The sequence below is a fragment of the Oncorhynchus nerka genome, linkage group LG7 (assembly GCF_034236695.1).
Source record: "Oncorhynchus nerka isolate Pitt River linkage group LG7, Oner_Uvic_2.0, whole genome shotgun sequence".
Taxonomy (NCBI): domain Eukaryota; kingdom Metazoa; phylum Chordata; class Actinopteri; order Salmoniformes; family Salmonidae; genus Oncorhynchus; species Oncorhynchus nerka.
The window spans coordinates 12,059,979-12,085,127 of NC_088402.1; the positions used below are offsets into that span (position 1 = coordinate 12,059,979).

Consider the following 25,149-nt stretch of genomic DNA (forward strand, 5'->3'; position numbering starts at 1 on the left):
CATCGTCTGTCATTATGATCTAAAGTCCCCAAAGCTGTGTCCTTACATCGTCCCCGCATACACAGTGCACGCTAACATCATGTGTCACGACCGTAACATCATGTGTCAATAAGACACACAAGCACATACACAGTCATATCATGCGCGGGCTACTGTTCCTACACAACACACTAACAGCACACGTGTCTAGCACACGCACACGGACACGCTAAGCCCTGTATGACTCCTGCTCTTTACCGATCACCACGAAGGCAGAGAAAACCCCCGCCAGCAGGCAAGCAATCTGATTGGCTGGGGGAGACACAGACAGCCAATCAGAATGAAGACAAAAAGGCTATGTCCCATCAGAAGAATACAGAGAGAAAGAGAGAGATGGAGTGACAGATTAGAAGAGAGAAAGAGATGGAGTGACAGATTAGAAGAGAGAAAGAGATGGAATGACAGATTAGAAGAGAGAAAGAGAGAGATGGAATGACAGATTAGAACAGAGAAAGAGAGAGATGGAATGACAGATTAGAAGAGAGAAAGAGATGGAATGACAGATTAGAAGAGAGAAAGAGATGGAATGACAGATTAGAAGAGAGAAAGAGAGAGATGGAATGACAGATTAGAAGAGAGAAAGAGAGAGATGGAATGACAGATTAGAAGAGAGAAAGAGAGAGATGGAATGACAGATTAGAAGAGAGAAAGAGAGAGATGGAATGACAGATTAGAAGAGAGAAAGAGAGAGATGGAGTGACAGATTAGAAGAGAGAAAGAGAGATGGAGTGACAGATTAGAAGAGAGAAAGAGATGGAGTGACAGATTAGAAGAGAGAAAGAGAGAGATGGAATGACAGATTATAAGAGAGAAAGAGAGAGATGGAATGACAGATTAGAAGAGAGAAAGAGATGGAGTGACAGATTAGAAGAGAGAAAGAGAGAGATGGAATGACAGATTATAAGAGAGAAAGAGAGAGATGGAATGACAGATTAGAAGAGAGAAAGAGATGGAGTGACAGATTAGAAGAGAGAAAGAGAGAGATGGAGTGACAGATTAGAAGAGAGAAAGAGAGAGATGGAGTGACAGATTAGAAGAGAGAAAGAGAGAGATGGTGTGACAGATTATAAAAGAGAAAGAGAGAGATGGAATGACAGATTAGAAGAGAGAAAGAGAGAGATGGAATGACAGATTAGAAGAGAGAAAGAGAGAGATAGAGTACCAGATTATAAGAGAGAAAGAGAGAGATGGAATGACAGATTAGAAGAGAGAAAGAGATGGAGTGACAGATTAGAAGAGAGAAAGAGAGAGATGGAATGACAGATCAGAAGAGAGAGAGAGAGAGATGGAATGACAGATTAGAATAGAGAAAGAGAGAGATAGAGTACCAGATTATAAGAGAGAAAGAGAGAGATGGAATGACAGATTAGAAGAGAGAAAGAGATGGAGTGACAGATTAGAAGAGAGAAAGAGAGAGATGGAATGACAGATTAGAAGAGAGAAAGAGAGAGATGGAATGACAGATTAGAAGAGAGAAAGAGAGAGATGGAGTGACAGAGAAGAGAGAAAGAGAGAGATGGAGTGACAGATTAGAAGAGAGAAAGAGAGAGATGGTGTGACAGATTAGAAGAGAGAAAGAGAGAGATGGAGTGACAGATTAGGAGAGAGAAATAGAGAGATGGAGTGAAAGATTAGGAGAGAGAAAGAGAGAGATGGAGTGACAGATTAGAAGAGAGAAAGAGAGAGATGGAATGACAGATTAGAAGAGAGAAAGAGAGAGATGGAGTGACAGATTAGAAGAGAGAAAGAGAGAGATGGAGTGACAGATTAGAAGAGAGAAAGAGAGAGATGGTGTGACAGATTAGAAGAGAGAAAGAGAGAGATGGAGTGACAGATTAGAGAGAGAAATAGAGAGATGGAGTGAAAGATTAGGAGAGAAAGAGAGAGATGGAGTGACAGATTAGAAGAGAGAAAGAGAGAGATGGAATGACAGATTAGAAGAGAGAAAGAGAGAGATGGAGTGACAGATTAGAAGAGAGAAAGAGAGAGATGGAGTGACAGATTAGATGAGAGAAAGAGAGAGATGGAGTGACAGATTAGATGAGAGAAAGAGAGAGATGGAGTGACAGATTAGAAGAGAGAAAGAGAGAGATGGAGTGACAGATTAGAAGAGAGAAAGAGAGAGATGGAGTGACAGATTAGAAGAGAGAAAGAGAGAGATGGTGTGACAGATTAGAAGAGAGAAAGAGAGAGATGGAGTGACAGATTAGGAGAGAGAAAGAGAGAGATGGAGTGACAGATTAGAAGAGAGAAAGAGAGAGATGGAATGACAGATTAGAAGAGAGAAAGAGAGAGATGGAGTGACAGATTAGAAGAGAGAAAGAGAGAGATGGAGTGACAGATTAGAAGAGAGAAAGAGAGAGATGGAATGACAGATTAGAAGAGAGAAAGAGAGAGATGGAATGACAGATTAGAAGAGAGAAAGAGAGAGATGGAGTGACAGATTAGAAGAGAGAAAGAGAGAGATGGAGTGACAGATTAGAAGAGAGAAAGAGAGAGATGGAGTGACAGATTAGAAGAGAGAAAGAGAGAGATTTAGTGACAGATTAGAAGAGAGAAGGAGAGAGATTTAGTGACAGATTAGAAGAGAGAAAGAAAGAGATTTAGTGACAGATTAGGAGAGAGAAAGAGAGAGATGGAGTGACAGATTAGAAGAGAGAAAGAAATAGATTTAGTGACAGATTAGATGAGGCAAAGAGAGAAATGGAGTGACAGATTAGAAGAGAGAAAGAGAGAGATGGAGTGACAGATTAGAAGAGAGAAAGAGAGATGGAGTGACAGATTAGAAGAGAGAAAGAGAGAGATGGAGTGAGAGAGACTCACCTATCAGGACCTCCTTCCTCTCCAGGATGTTCTTCTGAGGAAGTTGAGCGGCAGAACTTCCCGTGTTGATCGTGTTGCCGATCAGATCAGGCTCCGCTCCCGTCTCCACGCCACGCCCAACAACCTGGTTTCCCTGACGACGGTCCTCCTCACGGATCTCAAAGTCTCCGCTGGGTCCGTTAACCCCCAAGTCATTATTCTGAGAGGAATACAGGGACCATGTCAGTTCACTGAACACATCAGATAGAGAACCCAAATGAACACATCAGATAGAGAACCCAAATGAACACATCAGATAGAGAACCCAAATGAACACATCAGATAGAGAACCCAAATGAACACATCAGATAGAGAACCCAAATGAACACATTATGTGCGTTTGCCACAGGAGGCTGGTGGCACCTTAATTGGGGAGGATGGGCTCGTGGTAATGACTGGAGCATAACAGGTGGAATGGTATCAAATACATTAACCACTTGGTTTCCATGGTTTCCAGGTGTTTGATGGCATTCCATTCGCTCCGTCCCAGTCATTATTATGAGCCGTCCTCCGCTCAGCAGCCTCCACTGGCTCCAGTCCATTTATCTGGATTCTAATCATGTAATGAATCATTAACGATGCAACTAACAAGGATCAGCTCCCTTAACGAGGCCCACCTGTGTCTTTCACTCCACATGTGATGACACATTCACACAGGACACACACACACACACACACACACACACACCGTCGTAGAGGGTGGCTGGGGACGTGTGCTCTTCTCTGTGGGTGCAGCTTTAGTAGGCAAGGTCACAGGAACCCTGGGCCTGAAGGGGGCGGAGCTAGACCTCTCAGCTGGGGCTGGGCCAGTCGTAGTGGGTGGAGCTGTTGTCTCTGGGATGGGTGTGGTCTCTGTCTCAGTAGTGGTCACTTCTTCTTCTTCTTCTTCTTCTTCTGTGGTGGTCTCCATAAGTAAACTGGTGGTGGGGTCTGGGGACAGGTAAACATCCTCGTCCTCTTCTTCTGTGGTGCCCAGGTCCTCCACGCCGCTAGAGGGCGCTGCACTCTCCGCCGGAGTCGCCGCCAAACTGGTGGTTGCCATGGGAAGAGCTGCAGGACCGCGGGGGGAAATGGTAGTCTGGGCGGCTCTCGCCTTCTCTCTTTCACCTTCTCTTTCCCGTATCCTCTCTCTTTCTCGTTCTCTCACCCTCTCTCGTTCTCTCTCCCTCTCTCGTTCTCTCTCCCTCTCTCGTTCCCTCTCCCTCTCTCGTTCCCTCTCCCTCTCTCGTTCCCTCTCCCTCTCTCGTTCCCTCTCCCTCTCTTTTTCTCTCTCCTTCTCTTGTTCCCTCTCCTTCTCTTGTTCCCTCTCCTTCTCTTGTTCCCTCTCCTTCTCTCGTTCCCTCTCCTTCTCTCGTTCCCTCTCCTTCTCTCGTTCCCTCTCCTTCTCTCGTTCCCTCTCCTTCTCTTGTTCCCTCTCCTTCTCTTGTTCCCTCTCCTTCTCTTGTTCCCTCTCCCTCTCTTGTTCTCTCTCCCACTCTACCCCGCTCTCCCCTTCTTCCTCAGTGGGCAGTGGGGTAGGAAGGACTCTCTCCCCCTCTCCCTCAGTGGGTAGTGGGGTAGGAAGGACTCTCTCCCCCTCTCCTTCAGTGGGTAGTGGGGTAGGAAGGACTCTCTCCCCCTCTCCCTCAGTGGGTAGTGGGGTAGGAAGGACGTCAACTTTAGGGCTGGGCTCGGCTACAGGTGGGGCTGAGGGGGCGGGGCCAGTGGCCTGGGTGGTAGAGAAGGGGAGGGGCGCTTCCGTGGTAAAAGATACGCCCACTGCTATAGGGTTGACCTTCATCTCTGGAACTATGGAGAGAAAGAAAGATGGAAGGGGAGGGGTTAGTTGTTAAACTAAATATGAACTAAAATACTGTATGTTATCAGAGTGAGAGGAAAAGGAAGAGGCTAATCTGAAACAGAGAGAGAAATGATAATTACAGTTATAGAAACTAATCTGAAACAGAGAGAGAAATGATAATTACAGTTATAGAAACTAATCTGAAACAGAGAGAGAAATGATAATTACAGTTATAGAAACTAATCTGAAACAGAGAGAGAAATGATAATTACAGTTATAGAAACTAATCTGAAACAGAGAGAGAAATGATAATTACAGTTATAGAAACTAATCTGAAACAGAGAGAGAAATGATAATTACAGTTATAGAAACTAATCTGAAACAGAGAGAGAAATGATAATTACAATTATAGAAACTAATCTGAAACAGAGAGAGAAATGATAATTACAGTTATAGAAACTAATCTGAAACAAAGAGAGAAATGATAATTACAGTTATAGAAACTAATCTGAAACAAAGAGAGAAATGATAATTACAGTTATAGAAACTAATCTGAAACAGAGAGAGAAATGATAATTACAGTTATAGAAACTAATCTGAAACAGAGAGAGAAATGATAATTACAGTTATAGAAACTAATCTGAAACAGAGAGAAATGATAATTACAGTTATAGAAACTAATCTGAAACAGAGAGAGAAATGATAATTACAGTTATAGAAACTAATCTGAAACAGAGAGAGAAATGATAATTACAGTTATAGAAACTAATCTGAAACAAAGAGAGAAATGATAATTACAGTTATAGAAACTAATCTGAAACAGAGAGAGAAATGATAATTACAGTTATAGAAACTAATCTGAAACAGAGAGAGAAATGATAATTACAGTTATAGAAACTAATCTGAAACAAAGAGAGAAATGATAATTACAGTTATAGAAACTAATCTGAAACAGAGAGAAATGATAATTACAGTTATAGAAACTAATCTGAAACAGAGAGAGAAATGATAATTACAGTTATAGAAACTAATCTGAAACAAAGAGAGAAATGATAATTACAGTTATAGAAACTAATCTGAAACAGAGAGAGAAATGATAATTACAGTTATAGAAACTAATCTGAAACAGAGAGAGAAATGATAATTACAGTTATAGAAACTAATCTGAAACAGAGAGAGATGAAATGATAATTACAGTTATAGAAACTAATCTGAAACAAAGAGAGAAATGATAATTACAGTTATAGAAACTAATCTGAAACAGAGAGAGAAATGATAATTACAGTTATAGAAACTAATCTGAAACAGAGAGAGAAATGATAATTACAGTTATAGAAACTAATCTGAAACAGAGAGAGAAATGATAATTACAGTTATAGAAACTAATCTGAAACAGAGAGAGAAATGATAATTACAGTTATAGAAACTAATCTGAAACAGAGAGAGAAATGATAATTACAGTTATAGAAACTAATCTGAAACAGAGAGAGAAATGATAATTACAGTTATAGAAACTAATCTGAAACAAAGAGAGAAATGATAATTACAGTTATAGAAACTAATCTGAAACAAAGAGAGAAATGATAATTACAGTTATAGAAACTAATCTGAAACAAAGAGAGAAATGATAATTACAGTTATAGAAACTAATCTGAAACAAAGAGAGAAATGATAATTACAGTTATAGAAACTAATCTGAAACAGAGAGAGAAATGATAATTACAGTTATAGAAACTAATCTGAAACAGAGAGAGAAATGATAATTACAGTTATAGAAACTAATCTGAAACAGAGAGAGAAATGATAATTACAGTTATAGAAACTAATCTGAAACAGAGAGAGAAATGATAATTACAGTTATAGAAACTAATCTGAAACAGAGAGAGAAATGATAATTACAGTTATAGAAACTAATCTGAAACAGAGAGAGAAATGATAATTACAGTTATAGAAACTAATCTGAAACAGAGAGAGAAATGATAATTACAGTTATAGAAACTAATCTGAAACAGAGAGAGAAATGATAATTACAGTTATAGAAACTAATCTGAAACAAAGAGAGAAATGATAATTACAGTTATAGAAACTAATCTGAAACAGAGAGAGAAATGATAATTACAGTTATAGAAACTAATCTGAAACAGAGAGAGAAATGATAATTACAGTTATAGAAACTAATCTGAAACAGAGAGAGAAATGATAATTACAGTTATAGAAACTAATCTGAAACAGAGAGAGAAATGATAATTACAGTTATAGAAACTAATCTGAAACAAAGAGAGAAATGATAATTACAGTTATAGAAACTAATCTGAAACAGAGACCTCTAATATAAAAAAATTAAATGAAAAAGACATCTGATTAAAGTTATGGAGGTAATTCTACACACACTCACGCACGCACGCACGCACGCACGCACACACACACACACACACACACACACACACACACACACACACACACACACACACAATGGCTTGTCTACTTGTGATCACCTGATCTGCTGTCTGTAATCAGATTACAGTAAATAAAATCACTTAATCTGGGTGGAGGCCTGGCTACTAGGAGTGTGTGTGTGTGTGTGTGTTTCTGCGTCCAGTTCCAGTTTCCAGTTAAAACGCGTGAGTGTGTATGCGTGCCTGGGTGTATGCGTGCCTGTGTGCATAGTCCCTGTGTTCAGTTTGACCACAGAGTCAGAGCTGCAGATTTAAGAACGCACACACACACGGATTCTAACATAGACCTGTTCAAACATGCCTACACACACACACACACACACACACACACACACACACACACACACACACACACACACTCACAGCCAGATCCAGAGCCTGAGTCGAGGTCTTCATCGTCATAGAACTCATCTCTGGAAGAACTTTCTTCATCTGATGCAACCCAGGTCTGACCCTAGAGAGGAGGGAGAGAGGGGAGAGGAGGGAGAGGAGGGAGAGGAGGGAGAGAGAGAGAGAGCGAGAGCGTGAGAGTGAGTGAGAGAGAGAGAGAGAGAGAGAGGGGAGAGAAGGGAGAGAGAGAGAGAGAGAGCAAGAGAGAGAGGGGAGAGAAGGGAGAGGAGGGAGAGGAGGGAGAGAGAGAGAGAGAGAGAGAGAGAGTGAGAGAGAGAGAGGGGAGAGAAGGGAGAGAGAGAGGAGAGAGAGAGAGAGAGAGAGAGAGAGAAGGGAGAGAAGGGAGAGAGAGAGAGAGAGTGAAAGAGAGAGAGAGGGGAGAGAGAGAGAGAGAGAGAGAGAGAGAGAGAGAGATTGTTTATTTATTTACATTTCTCAGAGAACATTTAGTTAGATTACAGACTCTACCATCAGAGAAAAGAGAAGGAGAGAAGAGAGGGGGACTGTCCATCAGAGAAAAGAGAAGGAGAGAAGAGAGGTGGACTATCCATCAGAGAAAAGAGAAGGAGAGAAGAGAGGGGGACTATCCATCAGAGAAAAGAGAAGGAGAGAAGAGAGGGGGACTATCCATCAGAGAAAAGAGAAGGAGAGAAGAGAGGGGGACTGACTATACATTAGAGACTTCTTTTAAGTACTATGGAGTTTAATAACTGAGTACTACGGAGTTTTATAACCGAGTACTATGTAGTTTTATAACCGAGTACTATGGAGTTTTATAACCGAGTACTATAGAGTTTAATAACTGAGTACTATGGAGTTTTATAACCGAGTACTATGGAGTTTTATAACCGAGTACTATAGAGTTTAATAACTGAGTACTATGGAGTTTTATAACTGAGTACTATGGAGTTTTATAACTGAGTACTATGGAGTTTTATAACTGAGTACTATGGAGTTTAATAACTGGGTACTATAGAGTTTTGAGTACAGGTACTATTGTAGTGTCTAAACCAAAGCTGAAAGTTTGGCAGGCGAAAATGGTTTAGAGATGAGAGGATACATTTGTTGGTAATCTCAGTAAAAGTATGTGGGATGTCATTTGGCAAATCTGACCATAATTATATCCTCCTGATTCCTGCTTACCAGCAAAAACTAAAGCAGGGAGTACCAGTGACTTGGTCTATATAAAAAGTGGTCAGATGAAGCAGATGCTAAACTACAGGACTGTTTTGCACAGACTGGAATATGTTCCAGGATTCTTCCGATGGCATTGAGGAGTACACCACATCAGTCACTGGCTTTATCAATAAGTGCATCGAGGACGTCGTCCCCACAGTGACTGTACGTACACACCCCAACCAGAAGCCCTGGATTACAGGCAACATTTGCACTGAGCTGAAGGGTAGCGCTGCCGTGTTCAAAGAGCTGGACTCTAACCCGTACGCTTATAATAAATCCTGCTATGCCCTGCGACAAACCATCAAACAGGCAAGGCACCAATACAGGACTAAGATCGAATCGTACTACACCGGCTCCGACGCTCGTCTTATGTGGCAGGGCTTGTAAACTATACCAGACTACAAAGGGAAGCACAGCCGGGAGCTGCCCAGTGATACGACCCTAACAGACGAGCTAAGTAACTTCTATGCTCGCTTCGAGGCAAGTAACACTGAAACATGCATGAGAGCATCAGCTGTTCCAGGCGACTGTGTGATCACCGAAGTGCGTAAGACCTTCAAAACAGGTCAACATTCACAAGGCCGCAGGGCCAGACGGATTACCAGGACGTGTACTTCGAGCATGCGCTGACCAACTGGCAAGTGTCTTCACTGACATTTTCAACCTAATACCAACATGTTTCAAGCAGACCATCATAGTCCCTGTGCCCAAGAACAATAAGGTAACCTGCCTAAATGACTACTGACCTGTAGCACTCAAGTTTGTAGCCATGGAATGCTTTGAAAGGCTGGTCATGGCTCACATCAACACCATTATCCCAGAAACCCTAGACCCACCCTAATTTGCATACCGCACCAACAGATCCACAGATGATGCAATCTCTAATGCACTCAAAACTGCCCTTTTACACCTGGACAAAAGGAACACCTATGTGAGAATGCTATTCATTGACGACAGCTCAGCGTTCATCACTAAGCTAAGAACCCTGGGACTAAACACCTCCCTCTGCAACTGGATCCTGGACTTCCTGATGGGCCGTCCCCAGGTGGTAAGGTTAGGTAACAATACATTCGCAACTCTGATCCTCAACATGGGGGCCCCTCAGGGGTACATGCTTAGTCCCCTCCTGTACTCCCTGTTCACTCATGACTGCATGGCCAGGCACGACTCCAACACCATCATTAAGTTTGCTGATGACACAACAGTGGTAGGCCTGATCACCGACAATGATGAGACAGCCTATAGGGAGAAAGTCAGAGACCTGGCCATGTGGTGCCAGGACAACAACCTCTCCCTCAACGTGATCAAGACAAAAGAGATGATTGTGGACTAGAGGAAAAGGAGGGCCGAACAGGCCCCCATTCTCATCGACGGGGCTGTAATGGAGTAGGTTGAGTAGGTTGCCCACACCAACAAACTAACATGGTCCAAGCACACCAAGACAGTCGTGAAGAGGGCACAACAAAACCTATTCCCCCTCAAGAGACTGAGAAGATTTGGCATGGGTCCTCAGATCCTCAAAAGGTTTTACAGCTGCACCATCGAGAGCATCCTGACAGGTTGCATCACTAGGCGGAGTCTGAGGAAGGCCCTAAAAATTGTCAAAGACTCCAGCCACCCTATTTATAGACTGTTCTCTCTGCTACCGCACGGCAAGTGGTACCGGAGCACCACGTCTAGGTCCAAGACGCTCCTAAATAGCTTCTACCACCAAGCCAATGGCTACCCAGACGATTTGCATTGCCCACCCCTCCCTCTGGAACGCTTCTGCTGCTACTCTGCTATTATCTATGCATTGTCACTTTAATAACTCTACCTACATGTACATATTACCTCAACTACCTCTGTACTGGTACCCCATGTATATAGCCCCGTTATTGTTATTTACGGCTGCTCTTTGTTATTCTTATATCTTACTTTTGTGGGGGGCTATTTTCTTAAAACTGCATTTCGGCGCATGTGACAAATAACATTTTATTTTATTTAACCATGTGGATCACAGTCCTGTAAAGGCCAGAAAGCACAGTATTTCACCTGAGAGAGCAAACAAGAGCTAAGAAGGAGAGTGCTGTTTCAGACCACTCTTAAACTATATGTAGAAATGCCACCATAACAGCATATGTGAAGGAGTTGTGCACTGTGATTGACTTTGAAAGGTGGTTTACACAACTTTTTTTTGGTCCTGTGGTGGAGCTGTGACGACCTGGCAACCCCAGACTCAGGTGACGGGATCATGGTGATCTGCCATTGGCCTGAATGTACTCACCTTAACCCTCACACTTTACCCTTTCTGACTTTCCCCAAGACGGTTGAATCCCGTATGGCTGAGGACATCACACACTTTACCCTCTCTGACTTTCCCCAACACGGTTAAATCCTGTATGACTGAGGACATCACACACTTTACCCTCTCTGACTTTCCCCAAGACGGTTAAATCCTGTATGACTGAGGACATCACACACTTTACCCTCTCTGACTTTCCCCAAGACGGTTAAATCCTGTATGACTGAGGACATCACACACTTCAGCAGGCTTGGGAATGGGGATGTTCAACATGGGCTGACTTGGATAGGTGTGGGGTGGTTTAGGATATATAATGTAGGGTTGGGGTATATACTGTAGGGTACATACTGTAGGTTAGGGTATATACTGTAGGTTTAAGGTATATACTGCAGCTTTAGTGTATATGCTGTAGGTTTAGGGTATATATGGTAGGTTTAGGGTATATACTGTAGGGTACATACTGTAGGTTTAGGGTATATACTGTAGGTTAAGGCTATATACTGCAGCTTTGGTGTATATAATGTAGGGTTAGGGTATATACTGTAGGTTTAGGGTATATACTGTAGGGTTAGGGTACATACTGTAGGTTTAGGGTATATACTGTAGGTTAAGGCTATATACTGCAGCTTTGGTGTATATACTGTAGGGTTAGGGTGTATACTGTAGGTTTAGGGTATATACTGTAGGGTTAGGGTACATACTGTAGATTTAGGGTATATACACTGTAGGATACATACTGTAGGGTTAGGGTATATACTGTAGGTTTAGGGTATATACTGTAGGGTTAGAGTATATACTGTAGGTTTAGGGTATATACTGTAGGGTTAGGGTATATAATGTAGGTTTAGGGTATACACTGTAGCTTTAGGGTATATAATGTAGGGTTAGGGTATATACACTGTAGGATACATAATGTAGGGTATATACTGTCGGTTTAGGGTATATACTGCAGGTTGAGGGTATATACTGCAGTGTTAGGGTATATACACTGTAGGGTACATACTGTAGGTATAGGCTATACAATGTAGGTATAGGGTATATACTGTAGGTTTAGGGTATATACTGTAGGTTTAGGGTATATATTGTAGGTTTAGGGTATATACTGTAGGTTTAGGGTATATACTGTAGGTTTAGAGTTTATACTGTAGGTTTAGGGTATATACTGTAGGTTTAGGGTATATACTGTAGGTTTAGGGTATATATTGTAGGTTGTAGGTTTAGGGTATATATTGTAGGTTTAGGGTATATACTGTAGGTTTAGGGTATATTTAGGGTATATACTGTAGGTTTAGGGTATATATTGTAGGTTTAGGGTATATATTGTAGGTTTAGGGTATATACTGTATGTTTAGGGTATATACTGTAGGTTTAGGGTATATATTGTAGGTTTAGGGTATATACTGTAGGTTTAGGGTATATATTGTAGGTTTAGGGTATATACTGTATGTTTAGGGTATATATTGTAGGTTTAGGGTATATATTGTAGGTTTAGGGTATATACTGTAGGTTTAGGGTATATATTGTAGGTTTAGGGTATATACTGTATGTTTAGGGTATATACTGTAGGTTTAGCGTATATATTGTAGGTTTAGGGTATATACTGTAGGTTTAGGGTATATATTGTAGGTTTAGGGTATATACTGTATGTTTAGGGTATATATTGTAGGTTTAGGGTATATATTGTAGGTTTAGGGTATATACTGTAGGTTTAGTTAGGGTATATATTGTAGGTTTAGGGTATATATTGTAGGTTTAGGGTATATACTGTAGGTTTAGGGTATATACTGTAGGTTTAGGGTATATATTGTAGGTTTAGGGTATATATTGTAGGTTAGGGTTTATACTGTAGGTATAGGGTATATATTGTAGGTTTAGGGTATATACTGTATGTTTAGGGTATATATTGTAGGTTTAGGGTATATATTGTAGGTTTAGGGTACATACTGTAGGTTTATGGTATATATTGTGGGTTTAGGGTATATACTGTAGGTTTAGAGTATATACTGTAGGTTTAGGGTATATACTGTATGTTTTGGGTATATATTGTAGGTTTAGGGTATATACTGTATGTTTAGGGTATATATTGTAGGTTTAGGGTATATATTGTAGGTTTAGGGTTTATACTGTAGGTTTAGGGTATATATTGTAGGTTTAGGGTTTATACTGTAGGTTTAGGGTATATATTGTAGGTTTAGGGTATATACTGTATGTTTAGGGTATATATTGTAGGTTTAGGGTATATATTGTAGGTTTAGGGTATATATTGTAGGTTTAGGGTATATACTGTAGGTTTGGGGTATATATTGTAGGTTTAGGGTATATATTGTAGGTTTAGTGTATATACTGTATGTTTAGGGTATATATTGTAGGTTTAGGGTATATACTGTAGGTTTAGGGTATATATTGTAGGTTTAGGGTACATACTGTAGGTTTATGGTATATATTGTGGGTTTAGGGTATATACTGTATGTTTAGGGTATATATTGTAGGTTTAGGGTATATACTGTATGTTTAGGGTATATATTGTAGGTTTATGGTATATATTGTGGGTTTAGGGTATATATTGTAGGTTTAGGGTATATATTGTAGGTTTAGGGTATATACTGTAGGTTTAGGGTATATATTGTAGGTTTAGGGTATATACTGTAGGTTTAGGGTATATACTGTATGTTTAGGGTATATATTGTAGGTTTAGGGTATATATTGTAGGTTTAGTGTATATACTGTATGTTTAGGGTATATATTGTAGGTTTAGGGTATATACTGTAGGTTTATGGTATATATTGTGGGTTTAGGGTATATATTGTAGGTTTAGGGTATATATTGTAGGTTTAGGGTATATACTGTAGGTTTAGGGTATATATTGTAGGTTTAGGGTATATACTGTATGTTTAGGGTATATATTGTAGGTTTAGGGTATATACTGTAGGTTTAGGGTATATACTGTAGGTTTAGGGTATATACTGAGGCTTCTCTGGCAGGCAGGCAGGCAGGAAGACACACACACACACACAGTGCCAACTAGCTACTGTAAACCCACTGCTCTCTGTCAGGAAACACAAAGGAAACTTGATGCTACTGAAATCCAATACAACCATAATGAATGCAGAAACTAGAAACCTGACCTTAACTTGCTTCATTATGGATTGTACTAGAACCAACACTCAAATGGCACCCTATTCACCCCAAAGAACACTATGTCTGGTACCCTATTCACTCTATAGAACACTACGTCTGGAACCCTATTCACTCTATAGAACACTACGTCTGGCCCCCTATTCACTCTATAGTGTATTACCTTGTAAGTAGTAGTGCTATTCCCTCAATAGTGCACTATTTTTGGTACAGTAGCGTTTACTTATATTAGTAGTACACTATAGGGAATAGATTTACTCTGAGAGAACTAAAATACAAAGACAATAGGTTGTTGTTGTTGTTGTGAAATGTTCTTTGGAAATTTAACTAAAATGTTGTTTTAGCCCTCTGGGTGGGCTGAACCAGGCACAGCTTATTTTACAAGAAACACAACAATAAGCCAACACTGAAAAGATTTTTTTTTAAATCTCAAATAGTGCATAGTGTGTGTGTGTGTGTCTATAGCAAGGATCTGTTTACAATGAGGCCCGTTGCTAGGGGCAACCTCTGCCTTTTACAGAAACGTCCATCTCCCACAGTGAGGCAACCACACCAACTCTCACACACTAACTCACACAACCTTATACGTACACAAATACACACACACACACACACACAGTAACATACATACAATTAATACGTACATACACAAATGTAACCAAATAGGCAGGAGTTACATAAGCCCAAATAAACAACCCAAAAACAAGATCAAAACAGTCATCTTTATTTCATTCTCTCTTTCCCTCTTCCCTCTTCCTTTTCAGCAGTTTTTCTCCCTTTATCCTTCTCCCAATCTTTCTCTGATTGGTGTTAAATCTGTATCAACAACCCTCCTCTCCTTCTCCTCCCATCCCCTCCATCTTTCCCCTCCTCCTCAGGTTAGGCTATTAGCCTCATGACTCCTGCGTGCTTTATTGACTATGGACTTGCTTGTTTATCCAACCATGGGACAGACAATGTTTGTTCCCACACTCGGGACTCCGATCCTGTTCTCACCCCCTCTCGCCAGCTTTGTATTCATGTTTCCTAATTAAATCGCTGTACAATATAATCTTGTTGCCATCTGATGCACTGCAGACCTCTCCCTGTCCTCTGCCATGCCCTGATTGTATTACTGCTGATGATATCTGGATATGTGCATGTACACCCTGGCCCATCTACTGTTGCTAGCCCCAAATTCTCACTTGTGCTCTGATATCTGTTTCACTGATTTCTGCTCTCGCAAACGTTAATGTGCACGTTAACACAATTAACACAATTACCTGAAATTGATCAATTGAAAGTGTAGGTTCACAGCTCCAATCCAGATGTGTTGGTTATTACTGAGATATGGTTAAGAAAGAGTGTTTTGAATACGGATATTAACCTTTTTCGTCAAGACAGATCTTCCAAAGGTGGTGGAGTGACAATCTTTACCAAGGATCACCTTCAGTGCTCGGTGCTCAGTGAAACAACCTGTCCTGATTTGTCATAGACACTCGCTAAAAAACTTTAATGAGCAAGTCTTACTTCATGGTCTGGCATCTGTAAAATGTTAGAGAATCAGCTTGATCCCCTCTGTCGAAGACGCTTGGACCTTATTTTTTTATATTTTCAGTGATACTCCAGAAAGAAAATGTGAATTAAATACAGGTTCAGCCCCTGGTTCGACCGTGATCTTGCAGAGTTACTCCACCTCAAGAATTCCATTTGGCGAAAGGCTCGGCACACGCATACTCAGGCTGACTGGCTCTCGTTCAGGCAAATGAGAAATAAGTGCACTCAGGCTATCCAGAAGGCCAAAGTTAGTTACTTTAAGGAGCAGTTCTCTCTCTATGGGTCTAACCCCAAATTCTGGAAAACAACGTGGAGAATAAACCCTCCTCCTAACAGCTACCCATGTCCCTTAATAATGTTGATGATGTGGTTGTTACTGACAAGAAGCACATGGCTGAGATCTTTAATCACCACTTCATTAAGTCAGGATTCCTATTTGACTCAGCTATGCTTCCTTGCCCATCCAACATTTCCTCCCATTGAGTCCGAGATGCTAAAGGAGCTCCTTAAACTTGACCCCAAAAAAACATCTGGTTCAGCCCCTATCATCATTTTTATCATTTTTAACCTGTCTCTTCTCTCTGGGGAGGTTCCCATTGCTTGTTCTTTATTTAAAGTGGGAGATCAAGCTGATCCTAACTGTTATAGGCCAATTTATATTTTTCCCTGTTTATCAAAAGTGTTGGAAAAACTTGTCAATGATCAACTGACTGGCTTTCTTGATGTCTATAGTCGTCTTTCTGGTATGCAGTCTGGTTTCCGCTCAGGTTATGGATGTGTCACTGCAACCTTAAAGGTCCTCAATGATGTCACCATTGCCCTCTAAGCAATGTTGTGCTGCTCTTTTTATTAGACTTGGCCAAAGCTTTTGATCCGGAAGATAATTCCATTCTTGTGGGCCGGCTAAGGAGTATTGGTGTCTCTGAGGGGTCTTTGGCCTAGTTTGCTAACTACCTCTCTCAAAGAGTGCAGTGTATTAAGTCAGAACATCTGCTGTCTCAGACACTGTCTGTCACCAAGGGAGTACCCCAAGGTTCCCCTGCCCTTAACTTTGTTCTGAACAAAACAAAGGTAATGTGGTTTAGTAAGAAGAATGCCCTTTCTCCCCACCGGTGTGATAACTACCTTTGAGGGTTTAGAGCTTGAGGTAGTCACCTCATACAAGTACCTGGGAATATGGCTAGATGGTACACTGTCCTTCTCTCAGCACATATCAAAGCTGCAGGCTAAAGTTCAACCTAGACTTGGTTTCCTCTATTGTAATCGCTCCTCTTTCATCCCAGCTGCCAAACAAACCCTGATTCAGATGACCATCCTACCCATGCTAGATTACAGAGACATCATTTATAGATTGGCAGGTAAGGGTGCTCTCAAGCGGCTAGATGTTCTTTACCATTCGGCCATAATACTTGCCACAAATGCTCCTTAAAGGACACATCACTGCACTCCTCTGTAAACTGGTCATCTCTGTATAACCATCACAAGAACCACTGGTTGATGCTTATTTATAAAACCTTCTTAGGCCTCACTCCCCCCTATCTGAGATATCTACTGCAGCCCTCATCCTCCACATACAGCACCCGTTCTGCCAGTCACATTCTGTTACAGGTCCCCAAAGCACACACATTCCTGGGTCGCTCCTCTTTTCAGTTCGCTGAAGCTAGTGACTGGAACGAGCTGCAACAAACACTCAAACTGGACAGTTTTATCTCCATCTCTTCATTCAAAGACTCAATCATTGACACTCTTAGTGACAGTTGTGGCCTCTTAGCGTGATGTATTGTTGTCTCTACCTTCTTGCCCTTTGTGCTGTTGTCTGTGCCCAATAATGTTTGTACCATGTTTTGCTGCTACCATGTTGTGTTGCCACCATGTTGTTGTTATGTTGTGTTGCTACCATGCTGTGTTGTCATGGGGTGCTGTCATGCTAGGGTGTTGTCTTAGGTCTCTCTTTATGTAGTGTGGGGGTGTCTCTCTTGTCGTGATGTGTGTTTTGTCCTATATTTTTATTTTCAATCCCAGCCCCCGTCCCCACAGGAGGCCTTTTGCCTTTTGGTAGGTCGTCATTGTAAATAAGAATTTGTTCTTAACTGACTTGCCTCGTTAAATAAAGGTTAAATAAAAATAAAATCTGGGAGACTGAACCAGCCTCTCACATAACACCCTGATTATACCCACCCACATACACACCAAAGCAGCACACAGATGCACTGTGTCTGTCACCTGCTTTGTTGTTTGTCTGGTCAGTCTGACTAAGAATGTAAGTAGGTTGTCTGTGTGTGTTTATAATATGGAGGGATGTTTATAATATGGAGGGATGTTTATAATATGGAGGGATGTTTATGATGTGGAGGGATGTTTATGATGTGGAGGGATGTTTATAATATGGAGGGATGTTTATGATGTGGAGGGATGTTTATGATGTGGAGGGATGTTTATAATATGGAGGGATGTTTATGATTGGAGGGATGTTTATAATGTGGAGGGGATGTGGAGGGATGTGGAGGGATGTTTATGATGTGGAGGGATGTTTATAATATGGAGGGATGTTTATAATGTGGAGGGATGTTTATAATGTGGAGGGATGTTTATAATGTGGAGGGATGTTTATAATGTGGAGGGATGTTTATAATGTGGAGGGATGTTTATAATGTGGAGGGATGTTTATAATGTGGAGGGATGTTTATAATGTGGAGGGATGTTTATGACGTGGATAATTGCATGTGTGTGTATGAGAGAGAGAGAGAGAGAGAGAGAGAGAGAGAGAGAGAGAGAGAGAGAGAGAGAGAGAGAGAGAGAGAGAGAGAGAACTATCTAAGGGACAAGGGAAGAACGCATTCAAAATGAACATAAAACATGACATCCAAAATAGGCTAAAAATACTTTAACATCAGGTTTAGAACCTATTGCCCTTTATGGTTGTGAGGCCTGGGGTCCGATCACCAACCAAGAATTCACAAAATGAGACAAACACCCAATTGAGACTCTGCATGCAGAATTCTGCAAAGAATATCCTTCCTGTTCAACGCAAAACCCCCATAGAAATCCTACAGGAATTCGTCCCTTTGTGCCTTAATCAACATCCATATCTTCAACGCCCGGGGAACAGTGGGTTAACTACCTAGCTCAGGGGCAGAATGACAGATTTTTACCTAGTTGGCTCGGGGATTCAATCCAGCAACCTTCCAGTTACTGAGCCAATGCTTTAACCACTAGGCTGCCTACAGGGAGCACAGAAACCACACCTAGTATTTCACTGGGATTCCTTACCTTGTATTTCGAACAGTTTAGCAGGAGGCCACCACACCACATTAGAGTTGGTAAGGTCATAAGGAAACAATTACATTTCCTAATTAATCTGTTTCTGATTTGTTGTCTCATTTGCAGCTCCATATGTCCAGTGGTCTACTAGTTAAAGCTCCATTAGTCCAGTGGTCTACTAGTTAAAGCTCCATTAGTCCAGTGGTCTACTAGTTAAAGCTCCATTAGTCCAGTGGTCTACTAGTTAAAGCTCCATTAGTCCAGTGGTCTACTAGTTAAAACTCCATTAGTCTAGTGGTCTACTAGTTAAAGCTCCATTAGTCTAGTGGTCTACTAGTTAAAGCTCCATTAGTCCAGTGGTCTACTAGTTAAAGCTCCATTAGTCCAGTGGTCTACTAGTTAAAGCTCCATTAGTCCAGTGGTCTACTAGTTAAAGCTCCATTAGTCTAGTGGTCTACTAGTTAAAGCTCCATTAGTCCAGTGGTCTACTAGTTAAAGCTCCATTAGTCCAGTGGTCTACTAGTTAAAGCTCCATTAGTCCAGTGGTCTACTAGTCAAAGCTCCATTAGTCCAGTGGTCTACTAGTTAAAGCTCCATTAGTCCAGTGGTCTACTAGTTAAAGCTCCATATGTCATAGACTACTCAGACGTTATTATTCCTCAATAAAGTAGCCATCTATACCTGTTGTTGGATTCTAGCTTGAAATATACTGATTTATGTTACCAGACTAGAACCTATTGATGACTTTACATGTATATAGAATATATATGTTGGGGTCAATGAAGGGTGGATAGGAACTTAGTTAATGGAAAGTCACTGAGTGACAGGGGAAGGACAGAACGTTCATATTCTGTTCTAACATGTTATTGTTGAATATCAATGTTCCTAAAGAGGGAGGCAAAGGGCAACCGTGTTGTTTCATTTCCTGATAAGGCAGGCCAGCTGCGGAACTAGGGAGGAATTTGACTCAAGGTCAAGTCAACAGATGACGTGAGAAGGAACCTCTGGGAGGGGGGCCAGAGGGGCCCACCACAACGACCCTCCTACTACAGTCCTGTCTCACACAGAAGGGCCCACCACAACAACCCTCCTACTACAGTCCTATCTCACACAGAGGGGCCAACCACAACGACCCTCCTACTACAATCCTATCTCACACAGATGGGCCCACCACAACGACCCTCCTACTACAGTCCTATCTCACACAGAGGGGCCCACCACAACGACCCTGCTACTACAGTCCTATCTCACACAGAGGGGCCCACCACAATGACCCTCCTACTACAATCCTATCTCACACAGAAGGGCCCACCACAACGACCCTGCTACTACAGTCCTATCTCACACAGAGGGGCCCACCCCAACGACCCTCCTACTACAGTCCTATCTCACACAGAGGGGCCCACCACAACGACCCTCCTACTACAGTCCTATCTCACACAGAGGAGCCCACTCCAACGACCCTCCTACTACAGTCCTATCTCACACAGAGGGGCCCACCCCAACGACCCTGCTATTACAGTCCTATCTCACACAGAGGGGCCCACCACAACGACCCTCCTACTACAATCCTATCTCACACAGAGGGGCCCACCACAACGACCCTCCTACTACAATCCTATCTCACACAGAGGGGCCAACCACAACAACCCTCCTACTACAATCCTATCTCACACAGAGGAGCCCACCCCAACGACCCTCCTACTACAGTCCTATCTCACACAGAGGGGCCCACCACAACAACCCTCCTACTACAGTCCTATCTCACACAGAGGAGCCCACTCCAACGACCCTCCTACTACAGTCCTATCTCACACAGAGGGGCCCACCCCAACGACCCTGCTATTACAGTCCTATCTCACACAGAGGGGCCCACCCCCAACGACCCTCCTACTACAATCCTATCTCACACAGAGGGGCCCACCCCAACGACCCTCCTACTACAATCCTATCTCACACAGAGGGGCCCACCACAACGACCCTGCTACTACAGTCCTATCTCACTCACATACACTTCCACCAATGTTCTAGCATCAGACAGGGCCATGACTCCACCAGTGAGAGGAACCAATTAAGTTCCTGCCTAGCAACAGAGATGTATAGGCTGTCTAGATGTGTAAGGAGTTGACCCCTGCCTAGTAGGAGGTTATAAATATATGTGCTTGTATAATCATACCTCGTCTTTGCAGCTGTATGACCCAATGGGTGAATAAACTTGGTTTGTGCTTTTTATGGTCATCCGTTTGAGTTTTTACTCTGTTTGTTCAGAACCTAACAGTGTGATATGTGGTTGTCCCACCTAGCGATCTGAAGATGAATGCACTAACTGTAAGTCGCTCTGAATAAGAACATCTGCTAAATAACCAACATGTAATGTAGATGATTCCTACAGGAACCGGCAGTAGTCCTGCAGGACTTGCCCTACAGGAACCGGCAGTAGTCCTGCAGGACTTGCCCTACAGGAACCGGCAGTAGTCCTGCAGGACTTGCCCTACAGGAACCGGCAGTAGTCCTGCAGGACTTGCCCTACAGGAACCGGCAGTAGTCCTGCAGGACTTGCCCTACAGGAACCGGCAGTAGTCCTGCAGGACTTGCCCTACAGGAACCGGCAGTAGTCCTGCAGGACTTGCCCTACAGGAACCGGCAGTAGTCCTGCAGGACTTGCCCTACAGGAACCGGCAGTAGTCCTGCAGGACTTGCCCTACAGGAACCGGCAGTAGTCCTGCAGGACTTGCCCTACAGGAACCGGCAGTAGTCCTGCAGGACTTGCCCTACAGGAACCGGCAGTAGTCCTGCAGGACTTGCCCTACAGGAACCGGCAGTAGTCCTGCAGGACTTGCCCTACAGGAACCGGCAGTAGTCCTGCAGGACTTGCCCTACAGGAACCGGCAGTAGTCCTGCAGGACTTGCCCTACAGGAACCGGCAGTAGTCCTGCAGGACTTGCCCTACAGGAACCGGCAGTAGTCCTGCAGGACTTGCCCTACAGGAACCGGCAGTAGTCCTGAGGACTTGCCCTACAGGAACCGGAAGTAGTCCTGCAGGACTTGCCCTACAGGAACCGGCAGTAGTCCTGCAGGACTTGCCCTACAGGAACCGGCAGTAGTCCTGCAGGACTTGCCCTACAGGAACCGGCAGTAGTCCTGCAGGACTTGCCCTACAGGAACCGGCAGTAGTCCTGCAGGACTTGCCCTACAGGAACCGGCAGTAGTCCTGCAGGACTTGCCCTACAGGAACCGGCAGTAGTCCTGCAGGACTTGCCCTACAGGAACCGGCAGTAGTCCTGAGGACTTGCCCTACAGGAACGGAAGTAGTCCTGCAGGACTTGCCCTACAGGAACCGGCAGTAGTCCTGCAGGACTTGCCCTACAGGAACCGGCAGTAGTCCTGCAGGACTTGCCCTACAGGAACCGGCAGTAGTCCTGCAGGACTTGCCCTACAGGAACCGGCAGTAGTCCTGCAGGACTTGCCCTACAGGAAAGTGGCCCCCGAAAATCCTGTTGAATATCCTGCAGGACATTCCAGAATATTTTGCGCAGGATTCCTGTCAAACGTTTTTGTAAAGTCTGACGCCGAGCATAAATTACAATAAGAAGCATTTTAGATCTGCGTTTACAAAACACAGCAAGAGATTTTTAAAGGTTGTATCTTTTTTTCCTACGTGAAAAATTCAGAATTCTGTGTTTAACGCGACCTCTAAGTTGAACTTTCATCTAAGTTACTGACTGGATAAAGTGATGTGGCATCATACTGTGTTGGTTTTCCGCAGTGTTTGAGAAGTCAAAACCATGAGCTATCTGTACAGCTGCCGTCTTTTGATATCCGTGCCCTTCCCCCCTCTCTCTGTTCTCGATCTGTTCCTCCCCCATCTTCTCCAGGCAGAGCACCAGGCCCGTTGCCCTAGCGACTCCAGACAGACCGCGTGTACACATGCTGCTTCAGTGCAGATAAGCATACCTCAAAACTTTATTCACAATGTCTCTCGCTCACATTCACTTAAATGTCTAAACTCACCAGAAGTGTTCCTGCCTGTATATGTACAGATTTAGGAGCTGGACTGCCTGTATATGTACAGATTTAGGAGCTGGACTGACTGTATATGTACAGTTTTAAGAGCTGTTTGCGCTAGTTAGCATATTTAGCTAGCAGCCTCCATGGAAATTCGCAATTACATGTGCAAATATTGTTAGCATTCTGGTAATAGGCGTCCAAACCCTATTCTACATGCCAGTCTACCCTATTCTACATGCCAGTCAACCCTATTCTACATGCCAGTCAACCCTATTCTACATGCCAGTCAACCCTATTCTACATGCCAGTCTACCCTATTCTACATGCCAGTCTACCCTATTCTACATGCCAGTCTACCCTATTCTATATGCCAGTCTACCCTATTCTACATGCCAGTCTACCCTATTCTACATGCCAGTCTACCCTATTCCACATGCCAGTCTACCCTATTCCACATGCCAGTCTACCCTATTCTACATGCCAGTCTACCCTATTCCACATGCCAGTCTACCCTATTCTACATGCCAGTCTACCCTATTCCACATGCCAGTCTACCCTATTCTACATGCCAGTCTACCCTATTCCACATGCCAGTCTACCCTATTCTACATGCCAGTCTACCCTATTCTACATGCCAGTCTACCCTATTCTACATGCCAGTCTACCCTATTCCACATGCCAGTCTACCCTATTCTACATGCCAGTCTACCCTATTCCACATGCCAGTCTACCCTATTCTACATGCCAGTCTACCCTAATCTACATGCCAGTCTACCCTATTCTACATGCCAGTCTACCCTATTCTACATGCCAGTCTACCCTATTCTACATGCCAGTCTACCCTAATCTACATGCCAGTCTACCCTATTCTACATGCCAGTCTACCCTATTCCACATGCCAGTCTACCCTATTCTACATGCCAGTCTACCCTATTCCACATGCCAGTCTACCCTATTCTACATGCCAGTCTACCCTAATCTACATGCCAGTCTACCCTAACCTACATGCCAGTCTACCCTATTCTACATGCCAGTCTACCCTATTCTACATGCCAGTCTACCCTATTCTACATGCCAGTCTACCCTATTCTATATGCCAGTCTAGCCTATTCTACATGCCAGTCTACCCTATTCTACATGCCAGTCTACCCTATTCCACATGCCAGTCTACCCTATTCCACATGCCAGTCTACCCTATTCTACATGCCAGTCTACCCTATTCTACATGCCAGTCTACCCTATTCTACATGCCAGTCTACCCTAATCTACATGCCAGTCTACCCTAATCTACATGCCAGTCTACCCTAATCTACATGCCAGTCAACCCTATTTCACATGCCAGTCTACCCTATTCTACATGCCAGTCTACCCTATTCTACATGCCAGTCTACCCTATTCAACATGCCAGTCTACCCTATTCTACATGCCAGTCTACCCTAATCTACATGCCAGTCTACCCTAATCTACATGCCAGTCTACCCTAATCTACATGCCAGTCAACCCTATTTCACATGCCAGTCTACCCTATTCTACATGCCAGTCTACCCTAATCTACATGCCAGTCTACCCTATTCTACATGCCAGTCTACCCTATTCCACATGCCAGTCTACCCTATTCTACATGCCAGTCTACCCTATTCCACATGCCAGTCTACCCTATTCTACATGCCAGTCTACCCTAATCTACATGCCAGTCTACCCTATTCTACATGCCAGTCTACCCTATTCTACATGCCAGTCTACCCTATTCTACATGCCAGTCTACCCTAATCTACATGCCAGTCTACCCTATTCTACATGCCAGTCTACCCTATTCCACATGCCAGTCTACCCTATTCTACATGCCAGTCTACCCTATTCCACATGCCAGTCTACCCTATTCTACATGCCAGTCTACCCTAATCTACATGCCAGTCTACCCTAATCTACATGCCAGTCTACCCTAATCTACATGCCAGTCTACCCTATTCTACATGCCAGTCTACCCTATTCTACATGCCAGTCTACCCTATTCTATATACCAGTCTAGCCTATTCTACATGCCAGTCTACCCTATTCTACATGCCAGTGTACCCTATTCCACATGCCAGTCTACCCTATTCCACATGCCAGTCTACCCTATTCTACATGCCAGTCTACCCTATTCTACATGCCAGTCTACCCTATTCTACATGCCAGTCTACCCTAATCTACATGCCAGTCTACCCTAATCTACATGC

General features: G+C 42.9%; 1 protein-coding gene across 1 annotated transcript in view; it reads right to left on the reverse strand.

The window, feature by feature from the left end:
* The window catches only part of LOC115116660 (putative uncharacterized protein DDB_G0271982), a 76,549-nt gene that overhangs the window by 5,114 nt on the left and 46,286 nt on the right, over positions 1-25,149 (reverse strand). The window contains exons 2-4 of the mRNA XM_065020190.1: positions 7,501-7,591; positions 3,590-4,689; positions 2,863-3,061 (exon numbers count right to left, since the gene is read on the reverse strand). Of these exons, the coding sequence (XP_064876262.1) occupies positions 2,863-3,061; positions 3,590-4,689; positions 7,501-7,591 (1,390 nt within the window). The remainder of the gene's footprint in view (positions 1-2,862; positions 3,062-3,589; positions 4,690-7,500; positions 7,592-25,149) is intronic.